Below are 14,361 nucleotides of genomic sequence, written 5' to 3' on the forward strand. Positions count from 1 at the left end.
TTTATTATTTATTAAATGTTCTTTTTTATAAAAAGTAAACTTGCAGGAAGGTCAGGCCGACCCACGTCGGGAGAGGGAAGCATCATCTTCCCAACACCGCAAACGGAGGGGAAATGGTTCTAAATGTTGTCGAGGGGTTCAGGCTGCAAGGCTACACTTTCTAGGAGGGAGTCTACTTTTGTGTTAAACGTGCAATTTTGCTGCGTTTAGCCTTTCTTAGGGTTTCCTACTATCCAAAAACAGAGAAAAAAATCACTAGTGGCATATATTTTCCCAGGAATAGCTATTCCATGGAAGTGTCTTAATTTTCTCCAACATAGCGCAGGCAGACTTTAATTTGTACTGTGTTAGAAAATGAAACAAAGGGGTCTGGTTGCATCCCTTCCCGACCCTGGGTCTCCAGATGTTGGCCTACAGCTCACTGACCATGGTGGCTGGGGATGATGGGGGTTGTAGTCAACATCTGGGCCCCCCAAAGTTGGGATTTCTCAAGGTTGGGTCCCCAGATGTTTTTTTGGCCTACAACTCCCATGATCCCTAGCTCAAGGGACCAGTGGTCAGGGATGATGGGAGTTGTAGGCGAAAAAACATCTGGGGACCCAAGGTTGAGAAAGGCTGGTTGAGATCTTGCATGTATTATCAATAACCCTTGGCCAAAAATAAATTCGCAGATCCCTAGGGAGAGGCAAAGTTTAATAAATCAGCTTAAGGCTGGTAGGAGTCGTCCTGGGAGTGCACTTTTTAAAGCAGCTTGCCATCACACTTCTTCAAATAGTTGTAGCCTAGATTCGCCACAAGCAATGTTGCACAATGGAAAGACTACAACTCCCGACAGGCAAGGAGACTGTCGGAGGAGCATGCTGGGAAATGTAGTAGCAGATTCTTCAACTAAGACTCAGACCCGATTGTTGTATATAGGACAGAAGCTACGGATCGGCTGGTAAGTATGTATTTTTTGCGGCCGGTGTGGACGGAGTTATAGACATTCATTTCATTGTTATCCATTCGTCTCTCTATGCGGGGATATTTGCTGCTGGAGCAGAGGTGGTGATCTCCCGCCATGTGGATTCTAGGAGGAGCCTGCTTTGCAATAGGCAGCGTGGTCGTGTGATCTGTAGGAAGTCACCCTTTTCCTGCGTGCGACATGCTTCTGTTGAAAGAGATGGGCTTCCTAAGCAGCACAAGGGACACAAGGATCCAGGCGGTTCACGGGGGTTCAAACTGTTACCTTCACAGCTGCAGAAAGGTGATAATGTCGATACGTTAGAGGTTGTACTAGGTTTATGTGTACAGGGGTGGACTTATTCTCACGTGGCTTCTACAGAGAGGGTTTGGTTTTGTTTTGTTTAAAAAAAAAAGAGAAAGAGCTTCACTATTCTGTATGAAAATGAGTGGATGTCAAGACACATTGTTTTTAAAAATAAAAAATAGACAATATAGTGAGTTTGGATTTGTTGGAAAGGTTTTGGTTCAGATCCATCTTGAAATCAGGAAGGAAGTACAATATTATTATTACCTCAGAACACCTGTGGGAATACATATTCATATAATCTTAGAGTTGGGTGGAACCTTAAATGTGATCTAGTTCAGCCCTCCGCTGATTCAGGAAATCCACTTATCCCAGGGGGAGGCAGAACCAAGTTATCTGCAAGGTAATTGGTCAGTTAGTTAAGTATTTCTATTTATTTACTTGATGGGGGGGGCAACTGCAGTGGCTTGATTCACGCATATTGCTATATTACAGCTTAGTGCTATATGGACAGATTTCTCAACTATGGTTTGTTGAAACAAGCTAACTTCATAAAACCTGTGCTTTGAAGTTGGCAAATTTCAACAAACCATTGTTAAGATGATCTACGCTTTTTTTGAGTTCACTTTTCCCGGTGAGCAGCAAAATAAAAAATGGAAGCTGAATCGAAAATGGAAGTGAGAACTTCCAAATTCCTCTATAGCTACACCGGAGGAGGCGAGGAGTACTGAACCTGAGGCTCACTGCAACTCATCATGTAACACTAAACCATGATTTTGTGTGAAGTTTGAATGCCAAATATTGTTTGTTTGGACTATTGATAGGCTACAATATTGATACAGGCATGCACAGGCAGACAGAACAATCAAATTTTGTGGTTTAGTAACTTATTTTCAAGACTAATTATTTTAAACTGCTGTTTTTGCAGGTTCTTCAGAATTATTTCCGCTTCTTCAACAATAACTACAGAGAATAAGGGAAAAGCAATATTATATATCTAAATGCTTTACCTTGCTGCTAGCTTGTGGTTTGCATCTGATTGGAAGTGAAGAAGAGTAGCCTCATTCTGGACATGTTTCAAAAAACATAAAAATCACAAAAATGCTGTCCGTAAGACGTTTTTATTTATTTGCACTGAGATGTCGCCAGTGTCAGACTTGGAGTAGTGATCCCTTGTTAAGCCAGCTAAATAACTGCATAAATGAAGATCAAGTGTTTGACCTTGTTGGAAAGAACAAAACCAAACTTTCTGAAAAACACGTGGGAAGGGCAATTAATATACTTTGGGAGTTTCAAAAGAAGAAGCCTGAGCCTCTGAGGCTTACTGATTATGTAAAAAATCACTCCCAGTTTCTTATACTTCGCATTTTAGCAGAAAACAAGATTGAACAAATGGATAATGAAGCATTAGTGGATATTCTGTATAATTTACTCAGGTAAGCCATATAGTATGATGCTGAAATGTAATGGGGGTAAGTTTATTAATCTGGGTTTTAAAAAGTAATTGTGTTTTTAAAAAATATATGCTTAGACTGAAGCATCCTGGTTGCTGCAAAAGCACAGCTCACTAGTACAATGCCCGTTTAAAATTTGCTCATATTTCTCTATCTATCTAAACAGTGTATGATTTAATGAGTCACAATACCTGTGTCTTACATCCATAAAAATGTATGAGATTACTTTCACGTAGCAGATGTTAAGTGTAAAAGGCGGTGTAGGGACTGACAGTTAACAGGCACAATCAAGCCAAAGCAAAGGTAGCTTGGCTGCCAATATTTTCTCCCATTAATGTCCTGACGTTAGGCAGTTCAAAGGGAAACTAGACAATCATTGCGGAGGTGACCACAACTTCCAGAGGGTTCTCACTATTGGTTACTGCAGAGATGGGGAATCTGTAGCCCTCCAGATGTTGGACCACAGCTTTCATCACCCGTGGTCATTGGCCAATGCAGGCTGGGGCTGATAGAGTCCAAAAAGTTTGAAAAGCAAAATACAGTGGTGCCCCGCAAGACGAATGCCTCGCAAGACGGAAAACCCACTAGACGAAAGGGTTTTCCGTTTTGGAGGTGCTTCGCAAAACGAATTTGCTATGGGCTTGCTTCGCAAGACGAAAATGTCTTGCAAGTTCCTGCAGGGTTTTTTTCCTCCCCCCCCCCCTTTCCCCAAGCCGCTAAGCCGCTTAACAGCTGATCCGCTAAGCCGCTTATCAGCTGATTCACTAAGCCCACTAAGCCGCTAATAGCACTAATCTGCTAAACCGCTAATGGGCTTGCTTCGCAAGATGAAAAAAAACGCAAGACAAAGAGACTCGCGGAACGGATTCTTTTCGTCTTGCGAGGCACCACTGTAAAAAGTTCCAGCTGTGGCTGACTTTCTGTCCCAAGCAGGCAGAGCAATGGAGAAGCCAACAGATGAAGGAGAGCCAAGTGTTAAAGGCTGAACGTGAGCAAATGCAATTATGCATATTTACGGTTGGTTACAGCGGAGATGGGAGGAAATTCAGCCTCTCGGTAAAATATTCCATCGGCACAAGCCTTTTTGCCTGCCTGGCGTAACAACCTCCCCTCTTCTACCACTTGCATGCTGTTTGTGGGTTCTCCCAATCCCCACAGTGCCGATTTGGGGATGCAATGGGAGGCGTGGGGGGGACCCCATTGCACCAGCGGGAATTCTTGAACTGGCTCTTACTAGTGGAACTAGGAAGCTGAACCTGGCCCAGGGATTTAAGTGGTTTTAAGTAAAAGGCCTTGAAGAAAATGTGGGGTTTAAAGGGGAAAGAGAGTTGGCATCCTAGCTGCACAGTTCCAAGCACTGATCTGTTCATAGTTGTAAGAGGCTTTCTAGAACGCGCAGGGAAAGTGTTCGGTAAGTACAAAACTCTAGCAACCAGCTATCTGTAATACATTTAAAACCGCACAGGTTCTCCCCCCCCCCCCCATCTCTGTTAAAATATCTATGCAGGGCATTTGACTTGTCATTTGGTCCTTGTGAAGGTTTGGAATTGAGGCCCATGATTCGCTGGTTGCAGAGCTCGTCATGGAATGCTGGAGAAGATTAAATGGGCAAGTACACATTAAAATTAAAATCCTATAAATTGAAAGCTTGAGAGCTCATGCTTATAAAAACTTATCACAAGGTTAGTACTGACAAGCTTAATTTATTAAAAGTATGATAGGCCCCTTTCTCTCTTCAAAGCTGAAGTAGTTGTGGGTTAAGATAAATTTGCACTGAGGACCATTGTACCAATAAAGGCAGCTACAGATTTAAGAATGTAACACTCCTGGATAGATTTTGAAAGGTGACTTTAGGCTTAAATTTGATAGCTATGTAACTGGAAGTAAGACTAACTAACCTCAGTGAGATTTATTTCAGTATAAGATTGCACTGTTAAGATTCCTAAATGAAAGCAGTGGAAGACTTGGTTTTAAACCAGTTTATAGAAGAATCTATAAAGATTTATGGGAGAAAATAACCTCTGCTCCAGTCCACCCTTCCTTGAGGAAGTTAAAGTGTACCAGAACAATAAACTCAAGAATCTGGGCTAATATCTAAGCTTTGTGTGTGTGTGTATAAAATTATTTTAAAAAATAAACTGCCTAACTGAAAACATCTGAGCAATATACATAAAACTATTTTTTAAAAAATAAATAAATCACAAAATCAGCAAAATTTAAAAAGCAGGTATATACTGTATGTTAAATTATGTGACTCAGTGGGCTTGGTGACATGAAGATTTCAGCAGGGATTTAAAGTAGTACAGTGAAGGTGCCTTATGTAGATAGGCAGGAAGTTCAAGGGATTTGGAAAACTTTGATGTTCAGTGCTATGGTCAGTCACAAGCTCACTTTGGGATACATGTTGCTTTTTTTCTCTTGTGTCTGGTCTGCGCCCTAGAGCCCTCCCTGTCCTCTCCCCCACCTCCAGTTCTGATGCACATTTAAGTAAAACTTTAAAGGGAAAGAAGGACAAGGCAAGGACCCTCTGCTAAGTTGTACCTGACCTAAGGTGGTCACAATAGCAGTACTACCACTGTACTTCAAATACACGCTAAATAAAAATAAGAAGCTGATCCCCAAATGCATGTTGGGTTAAAGATGACCCCCATTCTGAAATGGTTGAAGGCTACCAGTCTAGAAATGGTATTTACCACTTGCCAAAGGGGGCTGAGGCTGGTTATTTACATGTTTCTGTATGGTCCAATGAAAGTCAGTCTAACTGTCGTGTGGAGCCTTAATGGACAGCTCTTGAGTTAGAATTCTCAGTATGCCAAATTTGATTGGTGGGTACAGATTCAGAATTTTCAGTTAGATGGTGTGGTTGGCTGGGGCTAGACTGGAGGGGGCAGAAGAAGTGTATATAATACTACTGGGTGCTGGTCAGCAGTACTTAGTTGAGTTAGGTAGGACACATCCACACTTCTGCTTGTCTAGAAAGCATGGGTCCAAGAGGGGTTGTTGTTTTTTTGCTTGGCCTGCTGCTGGGAAACCTGCTGTTTACCACTAAAGAGGAACAAACATCAGTCCACAGAGAAACCAATTGGCATTTGTTCCAGTTTAGGTTTTCCCAGGGGAAAGCAATGGGACAAGTGGAACTGTAAACAAGCCCTTGGTCAGAGTTGTGGTTGGTTGCCAGTTCCACCAGAAGACAATGCCAGGATCAGGGAAGAAGTTAGATCTGAGAATGGCCAAAGGCTTGCTGGGGGATAGCTGAATCATGTGGCTTAGGCCAGAGTTTTGGCAGGGGAGAGTTGTTTTGGGATGACTGGTAGGAGTACCAGAAATATTATTTCCATGGTAGTACAGTGAGACAAACCTTTGCTTCAGTGAAGGTTTGGAAAAAAAACAAACACTTCCAGCAGAGTCCTCAGCTAACGTACTGATGAGGCTTAATGGGGGTGGAGAATATAAAAGGTCAATTTGGCTATAGCATTTTAATAGGGTAACTGATTGCAGTGTGAGGTAGAGCTGCCATACGTCCATCGAAAATGGCGTCCCGGCTGAATTTTTGAAAATTGATTATAATTCTCCAGGAAAACCCAGGAGTATGTCAGCAAATTTCCTTTAAAAATAGCTTTAAAACCTTGCCCCCCCCTCCCTCCTAGTATCATGAGTGGACTTTGGTAATATGGTGTCCTCAACGAGGGGGGGGGAATTGCCTCCACCCCATTCTTATTTCCACAATAATTACTTTTGGTATAATTGCTTTTATATGCATCTTTTCAGTAGGTACCTATATAAATATAGGGAAGATGATGATAGTGATGCACATACTTGGCTTGGCAGGGGAACTGCTCTAAATCTAGCGCTGGTGGCCTGGTTTTAGCAGAACCATTGGAGTGGAAGTTGGGTTTTGTTATTATAGAGTAAGCAAGTAAATACCCCCCTTCCCTTCACAAAGGGCATCAGCCCTCTCAAGGCAGCTTACAAGGTAAAATAACATACAACAAACCACACTTAATAAAACCAGCAGTAAACAGTAAAAAGAAAACCAGTCCGGAAATGTTAACATCTGTTTTACAAGGTACTTGAAAGTAGTAATCTAGGATGACCGATAACTGCAGGATGTAAAGCTGTTATAATTTGTTACCAAAGGACAGTTGCAGGTTTGTTTGTAATTTTTAAATCAATAATGTAAGTCAGCAGTGAACTGCTCTTCAAGAATCTCTTAAATTTTGTATATAGGTAAATGTTTTAAAGCTTTTGTAAAGCAGGCTTTTCCTTTTATATCCTCACAGACTCAGCATGCCTCTGCTATCTAAATTTGCAATGTGCCTACATGACCAACAAATGTACTTTAGTCCTCTCACTGGTGATATAGCTGAGATTGTGAATAGGAACTTGGATTCCATACAAGATGGGAGGTAATCTTAATTTAATAAATGTCTCAGAAGAATTGAGAGTATTTTTGTTACCGTTCTCATGCATATACAGCACTACTGTAGCATACCTGTTTAGGCCTCTCTTGTTGTTGTAAGTTAGCTGAACACAATTCTAATGAAGGTGCAACTGATAGGACACCCCGTATGTGCGTAGGTTCCTTGTGGATATCATTTTTACTGTTTTTTGTCCCTGTGGATTTAAATCCTCTTCCGCTGGAATCCTACAGTCCCTAAGAGGACATTGCAGTGACCCTAGGATATTGCAGCTCTCTCTTCATTGGCAGAGAAAGATCTGCCCTTCTGATATGGAAATATTTCCGTTATTTTGCTTGAAAACACTCCAGTCTGCATAGCATTAAGAAAAGACTCAAGAAACAGCTTTGCCTTGAAGGCAAAATGCTTTTTCCTTTAATTTTTGCCTCTTTCAAATAGAGTTTCAAAAAAAAGATACCCAGTTTCATTCTGCCTCAAAACCTTACCACCCCCCTCCTCTAGTCCTTTCCATTTTTAACGTAATGTCCTTTTAAATATTGTTGGGTTTGTTCAATCACTGCATACTTTTTTTGGAATGTTTTTAGGGTCTTGTCAATTTTGATGGTCAGCATATCTGGTGTTATCTCGCAGCATTTTAGAGATCGGTTAATACAGAAGGCAGAGTTTATTCTGGAAACCTCGGAATCTGCCCCCTTGAATAATGCCAGACGATTCGTACAGTTTCTCCGGAATGTCAAACTACCACATCGACCACTGCTGGACAAGTGTAACAAAGTTTTTCTTCAGAATGCAAACCAGCTAGGTGTTGACCGTGTGGTTATCATCCTTGGACTTTACCAGGCTTTACAGTTCAGCAACGTTGAGTTAAAATTTGTTGCTAAACAGAAACTGATGGAAGCAATGGATGACTACAATAATTCTTCAAGCTTCCCTCGACTGTTTGTTACCCTTGCACCCATGGCAGGACCAGAGGACAGAGAACGGTAAGTTTCACTTCTGGCTTACTGGGTGCATGTGAATACATTTTTCCTTAGAAAAGGAAGTGAATTTTTCCATGCTTTATCTGAAAACCATTGCTATCTGACGCAGAATAGGCTGCAGTACAACAAAGGGAAACTACAAATGCAATGGAGTTCTGCTTGGCTTATGCTATTAATGGTGAAGCACCCTCCTGTCGCGGGTGGCGCTGTGGGCTAAAGCCTCAGCGCCTAGGGCTTGCCAATCGAAAGGTCGGCGGTTTGAATCCCCGCGGCAGGGTGCGCTCCCGTTGTTCGGTCCCAGCGCCTGCCAACCTAGCAGTTCGAAAGCACTTTCGGGTGCAAGTAGATAAATAGGGACCGCTTACTAGCGGGAAGGTAAACGGCGTTTCCGTGTGCGGCTCTGGCTCGCCAGAGCAGCGATGTCACGCTGGCCACGTGACCCGGAAGTGTCTTCGGACAGCGCTGGCCCCCGGCCTCTTTGAGTGAGATGGGCGCACAACCCTAGAGTCTGTCAAGACTGGCCCGTACGGGCAGGGGTATCTTTACCTTTACCTTTACCCTCCTGTCGACTTGCTTTGTTACTATTGTTGACCCAAATTGACAAAATAGATTCCTAAGATGGGAATTGGCTGCTGTCATGAGTATGCTCTTTTATTTTGTTGTTGTTGTTTAGTCGTTTAGTTGTGTCCGACTCTTCGTGACCCCATGGACCAGAGCACGCCAGGCACTTTCTTCCACTGCCTCCCACAGTTTAGTCAAACTCATGCTGGTAGCTTCGAGAACACTATCCAACCATCTCGTCCTCTGTTGTCCCCTTCTCCTTGTGCCCTCCTTGTGCCCTCCAACATCAGGATCTTTTCCAGCAAGTCTTCTCTTCTCATGAGGTGGCCAAAGTATTGGAGCCTCAGCTTCAGGATCTGTCCTTCCAGTGAGCACTCAGGGCTGATTTCCTTAAGAATGGAGAGGTTTGATCTTCTTGCAGTCCACGGAACTCTCAAGAGTCTCCTCCAGCACCATAATTCAAAAGCATCAATTCTTCGGCGATCAGCCTTCTTTATGGTCCAGCTCTCACTTCCATACATCACTATTGTAGCTGTATAGTTATCAGTAAAGGAACCACACCATTCTCCTGCTCCTGAACATATTATTCATTCAGTGTGACCCTAAGTTAAAATGCTCCCTGATGGGGAACCTCTAATCCTAAATGTTTACTGGAGGTATGTGTGTTTTAAGGTTATCTTTCTTTCTTACAAGATACATTAAAAGCTTCACTTTATGGAGTCTGTTTCCATTTCCCCAAGCACGCTTCTTTCCCTTTTTGAAATAAGAGTGATATACACAACTCTGTGACCTCTTAAACTGCTGGAAATATGTAATATTTTGTATGTTTATTTTTAGGTTAACTGAAACTGCTCTACTAGTGGCAGATGAATTTGACCATCAGCAAACATTGGCAGTGGCGGACACTATGCAAGAAACAGAAATCAGACATCCACAACTGATTCAAAAGTAAACCTTCAGTACAAAATGGCGACTCAAAATGTTCTCAATTTCTGTAACTTCCCTTTTCTGACTGTTCAGAATGCAGCAAGTGAAAAATCTGTAACTTCTGTTTAGTTTAAGAATGACCGATACAGAACGCTGAATATGCTTGCACTATATGATATGCCGTTGACTTACCTTACACCACAGTCCTAAACACATCTATTGGAAGCAAGTCCCATTGATTTTAGCAGAACTTGCATCCAGGTAAGCGTGCCTAGGATTATGGTGTAACTCATCACTGTTTGGTTGACATTAAGCTCATTTGACTTAAGAGTTTTTTTGTGGAAATGTATGCTGGAATGTGCACAAGACATGTCCTGACACAACGGGTGTTAGTAAACCTCAATGAAGCTGGTGAACAAAAGCAGCATAGTTATTTTGTCCTACTTTGTGCCTGAGGCCAAACTAGGCAAAACATTAAATGCATCTTTACACTTAATGTACCTGCTTTTAAAAAGGAAAATGTCTCCCCTGAGGCTGCTTTTTGCATGGCCAGAAAGAATCTCATAGTGCCAATAGTAGGTTTTCTTACAATGCAAATAAGCAGCTTTAGAGAAGAGGTTTTCATCAGAATGGCAGCAGGAGAGAAAAGGCTTAAATCCCACCCACCTGTTGCATTCCTAATTTCAGATCCCTCTCACAGCAGCTATTTACAATTTTAAGCATGCATATTAAATATAGGAAGGTATTTAACATCCCATCTTGTTTCCCTGTTAGGGTGGCTTGGGGTAAAAATTAAAGAGCAGAGAGAAAATAATTTCCCTGCATCTACTTGGTGTTTTCCCTTTCTCTGTATGGTGCCCTGAAATTGCTGCAAATACAGTGACCAGGATCAAGACCAGCATAAACTTTTAGACTCCTTTAAAGTATGAGGGCCTCCAAGTGGATGGCATTTTTCTTCCTCCTGCCATATATGAGTAGAGGTGCTTTTCACTCATACGTTGTTTGTGTGTGTTGGATAGGGTCCACTGTCTTGGAAAGCGGGTAACACTTTCTTCCCTTCCTCTCTGAAAAAGTTAATTTAGTTTATAGAATGCTATGGTATACCCAGCTTGACTCCTTCCATTCACAGAAGGCTCTGGGATTCAGCTGGCACTTAGGTAAACAACAGGGGTGTTTGACTTGTTTTGGTCAAATCCTCTGACTCCAGAGCAGACATTTCATGTTGCAAGGGGCTGCAGGAGAAAGGGGGATAAATACAAATTGCTTTCCCATTTCCATTAATATTAGCCTCTACCATATCAAAGGTGGGACGCGGGTGGCGCTGTGGGTAAAACCTCAGCACCTAGGATTTGCCTATCGTCAGGTCGGCGGTTCGAATCCCCATGGCAGGGTGCGCTCCCCTTGCTCGGTCCCAGCACCTGCCAACCTAGCAGTTCGAAAGCATCCCCGGGTGCAAGTAGATAAATAGGGACCGCTTTATAGCGGGAAGGTAAACGGCGTTTCTGTGTGCTGCGCTGGCTCGCCAGATGCAGCTTGTCACGCTGGCCATGTGACCCAGAAGTGTCTTCGGACAGCACTGGCCCCCGGCCTCTTAAGTGAGATGGGCGCGCAACCCCAGAGTCGGACACGACTGGCCCGTACGGGCAGGGGTACCTTTACTTTACCTTTACCATATCAAAGAAACATCCACAAATGGAAGGGCACCATTGGATCCAATCATCCTTTTATTAACTATGTTCTTTAATTAAGGACAGGAGTCCAGATTTCTGCCAGTGAAGGCAAGGCCAATATGGACATGATTTTCAGATGATACCATTTTTATCGCTGGAATAAGACAATATATCTATTTGCAGCAGTGTATGGGTATCCCAACTTTGTTCAAGTTTCTGGATATAATCCAGTGGTCGCCAACCTTTCAGGGCAAAGGGATGGGCACTTCTGGAATCTGAGGGAGTGCCACAGGGTACCAGCTGCAAAATAGCTGCCATGGAGGATATGGCATAATACAAAATGCACAATTCTGGGATCGAGTGAAATGTGGGCATGTTTAAGGGCGTGAGCTCATTGTAAAAGAAGCTGAGCCACTGCAGATAGAAGCAGAGCAGGAAGAGTAAACATTCTATCATGCATTGTGGATTTTTGAAGGGACATTTACCATGTCTTTTCGTGGGCCTACAAAGAGGTATTGACAGGCACAATGGCACCCACCGACATTATGGTAGTGACTCCTGGCATAACAGCACATGAAATGCAGGACATCGTTATCAGAAAGCATTGACAGATCCCAAGCAGCCTGCTTTTGCTGTTGTGCCGATGTTACAGATACTCCATTCAAAATAGATTTATGATCCGTCTTGTAATTTAATGTGTGTTCATCTCAGGGCCAGGGCAGTTTGTAAAATACATCTTCACTGTTATTTGAAAGGATTTTAATTTCACCCTGATATTTAGCCTCATCTGCTTTTGGTTTTCAGGATTGTGTCTCTGCTTTACAAACATATGGATCTCTACAAACCAGTAGAATTGGCCAAATTGGCCTATGCCCTCCTCCTATTTCATTGCTCCAATCCTGAGATTTATTCCAAATTACAGAGATTGCTCACCAGGTAAGAAAGCACATTTTATCCGCAAATATATTCTGATGATCGCTTTCTTTATTAATTTGATACATTTGAATCCTTCCCTTCTTCATTAGCAGAATTCAAGGAACTGTTGTTGTTGTTGTTGTTTAGTCGTGTCTGACTCTTCGTGACCCCATGGACCAGGAAGTACAGTGGTACCTCGGGTTAAGATCTAAATTCGTTCCAGAGGTCTGTTCTTAACCTGAAACTGTTCTTAACCTGAAGCACCACATTAGCTAATGGGGCCTCTCACTGTTTCTGCGCCGCCGGAGCACAATTTCTGTTCTCATCCTGAAGCAGATTTCTTAACCCGAGGTAATATTTCTGGGTTAGCGGAGTATGTAACCTGAAGCGTATGTAACCCGAGGTACCACTGTACTTATCAAAATTGCAGTTTGCAGTGATCATCTTAAGAAGGCATTCTTCCTCTTGCACATGGGAAGAATATCTCGCTTCTAAATGAAGCACACTACTGGCTTTAGAAATAACATTTTTGTGCAAATGTCCATTTAATTGATAAATTAATCAATTGAAAATGTCTTTGATCAGGGTACTTCCCTAATTTTCATACCCTTTTAAAATTTGATACAGTGGATACAATTTATTGCTAAGGAATTATAAGTGAATTGCATTGGGGAATAAGCTCAGTCTGACCCAGTTTGCTGTATTTTTTCCTATTTTCACATTTTCAGCGTGTGGGACTAGGGATTTAAGTAGCTTGCAATGTGGCGCTGTGGGTAAAAGCCTCAGCGCCTAGGGCTTGCCGATCGAAAGGTCGGCGGTTTGAATCCCCGCGGCGGGGTGCACTCCCGTTGTTCGGTCCTAGCGCCTGCCAACCTAGCAGTTCGAAAGCACTCCCGGGGGCAAGTAGATAAATAGGGACCGCTTACTAGCGGGAAGGTAAACGGTGTTCCGTGTGCTGCGCTGGCTCGCCAGATGCAGCTTGTCACGCTGGCCACGTGACCCGGAAGTGTCTCCGGACAGCGCTGGCCCCCGGCCTCTTGAGTGAGATGGGCGCACAACCCTAGAGTCTGTCAAGACTGGCCCATATGGGCAGGGGTACCTTTACCTTTACTAATGATATCTGTGGCAAGAGCAGCTGGTGTGGGTGGGTGGGTTGTTCGCCTCCCATCATTGGTGTCACTGTAGCTTACCAGGGTTGGGGATGAGGTGGCAGGGAGTTTGGTGCTGGCCACACCAGCAGGAGCTGGCCACACTGCTCCACATCTTCCTTCTGGTAAGCCACATTGATGCCACTGCCTCCCATACCCGCTGCTGGCTCCTGATCGGTCGGATTTCTTTTCAAGCAAATATGCAACTGACCTGGGTGTAAAATGCACTAAAAAGTATTTGTGGCCCGCCGATTTTCACTCTTCATCACTGACAGATGTATATCTCTCTGTTTTGCATTCCAGCTGTTTACACACTAATGTCGTACCGACGGATATTTCCATGCTCATCCGTGTTCTTTCCTTGCTTCCTAACTCCTACATGGATGAAGTCATAGTCACTCGAATGGAGGCTGTAATGCCTCAGTGCAGCCTGAGTGATTTGAGTTCCTTCGCCACAGCTGTTATGAAATGGATTCGACGTGATCAGCCCTATCAGCAAAGCCCCACGGTGCAGTACGGAAAACTTTTGCAAAAAGTCAACAATTGTGCACTTGAGAGACTTCAGAAAGCCAACGATCTGGATCTTCTGTTAGACGAGTTGAAATACATATCTGGAGACTGGTTTGAAGAAATGCTCCTTGAGGAAACCATGGTTGCTCTTCAGCGCTTGGCAGACCAGATTACATGGACAAATGTGACAGAGTTGTCATCTTTTTTTGCCAGAACTTCCTATCTCTGCGTTCCATTGCTTGATAGAATAGCTGCCATTACCGTTCAGCATATAGATAAGGTACTAACGACACATGATCATTTCATCTCCCTTGAAAGTGATAGCACAAACAGCATGCAGTGTTACGTTTTATGTGTATTCTTATTTGGACATAGTTTATCAGAGCTGTGTCCCCCCCTCCCCCCGGTGTATTGGGTCTGCATTGCACACTACGCTGAGTGATTTGATTGCTATTCCGGGAACACGTATAACTTGCTCACATTAGGGAGAGACTGAAGACGAGGATCCATTTTATAGAAAGCATATCCC

The 14,361-nt window shown here is 43.1% G+C and overlaps 1 protein-coding gene across 2 annotated transcripts in view; it reads left to right on the plus strand.

Annotated features, from left to right (window-relative positions):
- The window catches only part of FASTKD1 (FAST kinase domains 1), a 25,790-nt gene continuing 11,429 nt past the window's right edge, over positions 1-14,361 (plus strand). The window contains exons 1-8 of one of the 2 annotated variants that reach the window (XM_083408010.1): positions 1-940; positions 2,178-2,685; positions 4,243-4,311; positions 6,984-7,109; positions 7,706-8,104; positions 9,500-9,610; positions 12,064-12,195; positions 13,626-14,112. In XM_083408010.1, the coding sequence (XP_083264136.1) occupies positions 2,351-2,685; positions 4,243-4,311; positions 6,984-7,109; positions 7,706-8,104; positions 9,500-9,610; positions 12,064-12,195; positions 13,626-14,112 (1,659 nt within the window). In that variant the 5' untranslated portion in view covers positions 1-940; positions 2,178-2,350. Of the gene's footprint in view, positions 941-962; positions 1,247-2,177; positions 2,686-4,242; positions 4,312-6,983; positions 7,110-7,705; positions 8,105-9,499; positions 9,611-12,063; positions 12,196-13,625; positions 14,113-14,361 lie in introns of those variants that run through there. The other variant, XM_083408009.1, reaches the window with a different exon arrangement.

The sequence above is a fragment of the Podarcis tiliguerta genome (genome assembly GCF_965153285.1).
Source record: "Podarcis tiliguerta genome assembly, chromosome: 1".
NCBI lineage: Eukaryota > Metazoa > Chordata > Lepidosauria > Squamata > Lacertidae > Podarcis > Podarcis tiliguerta.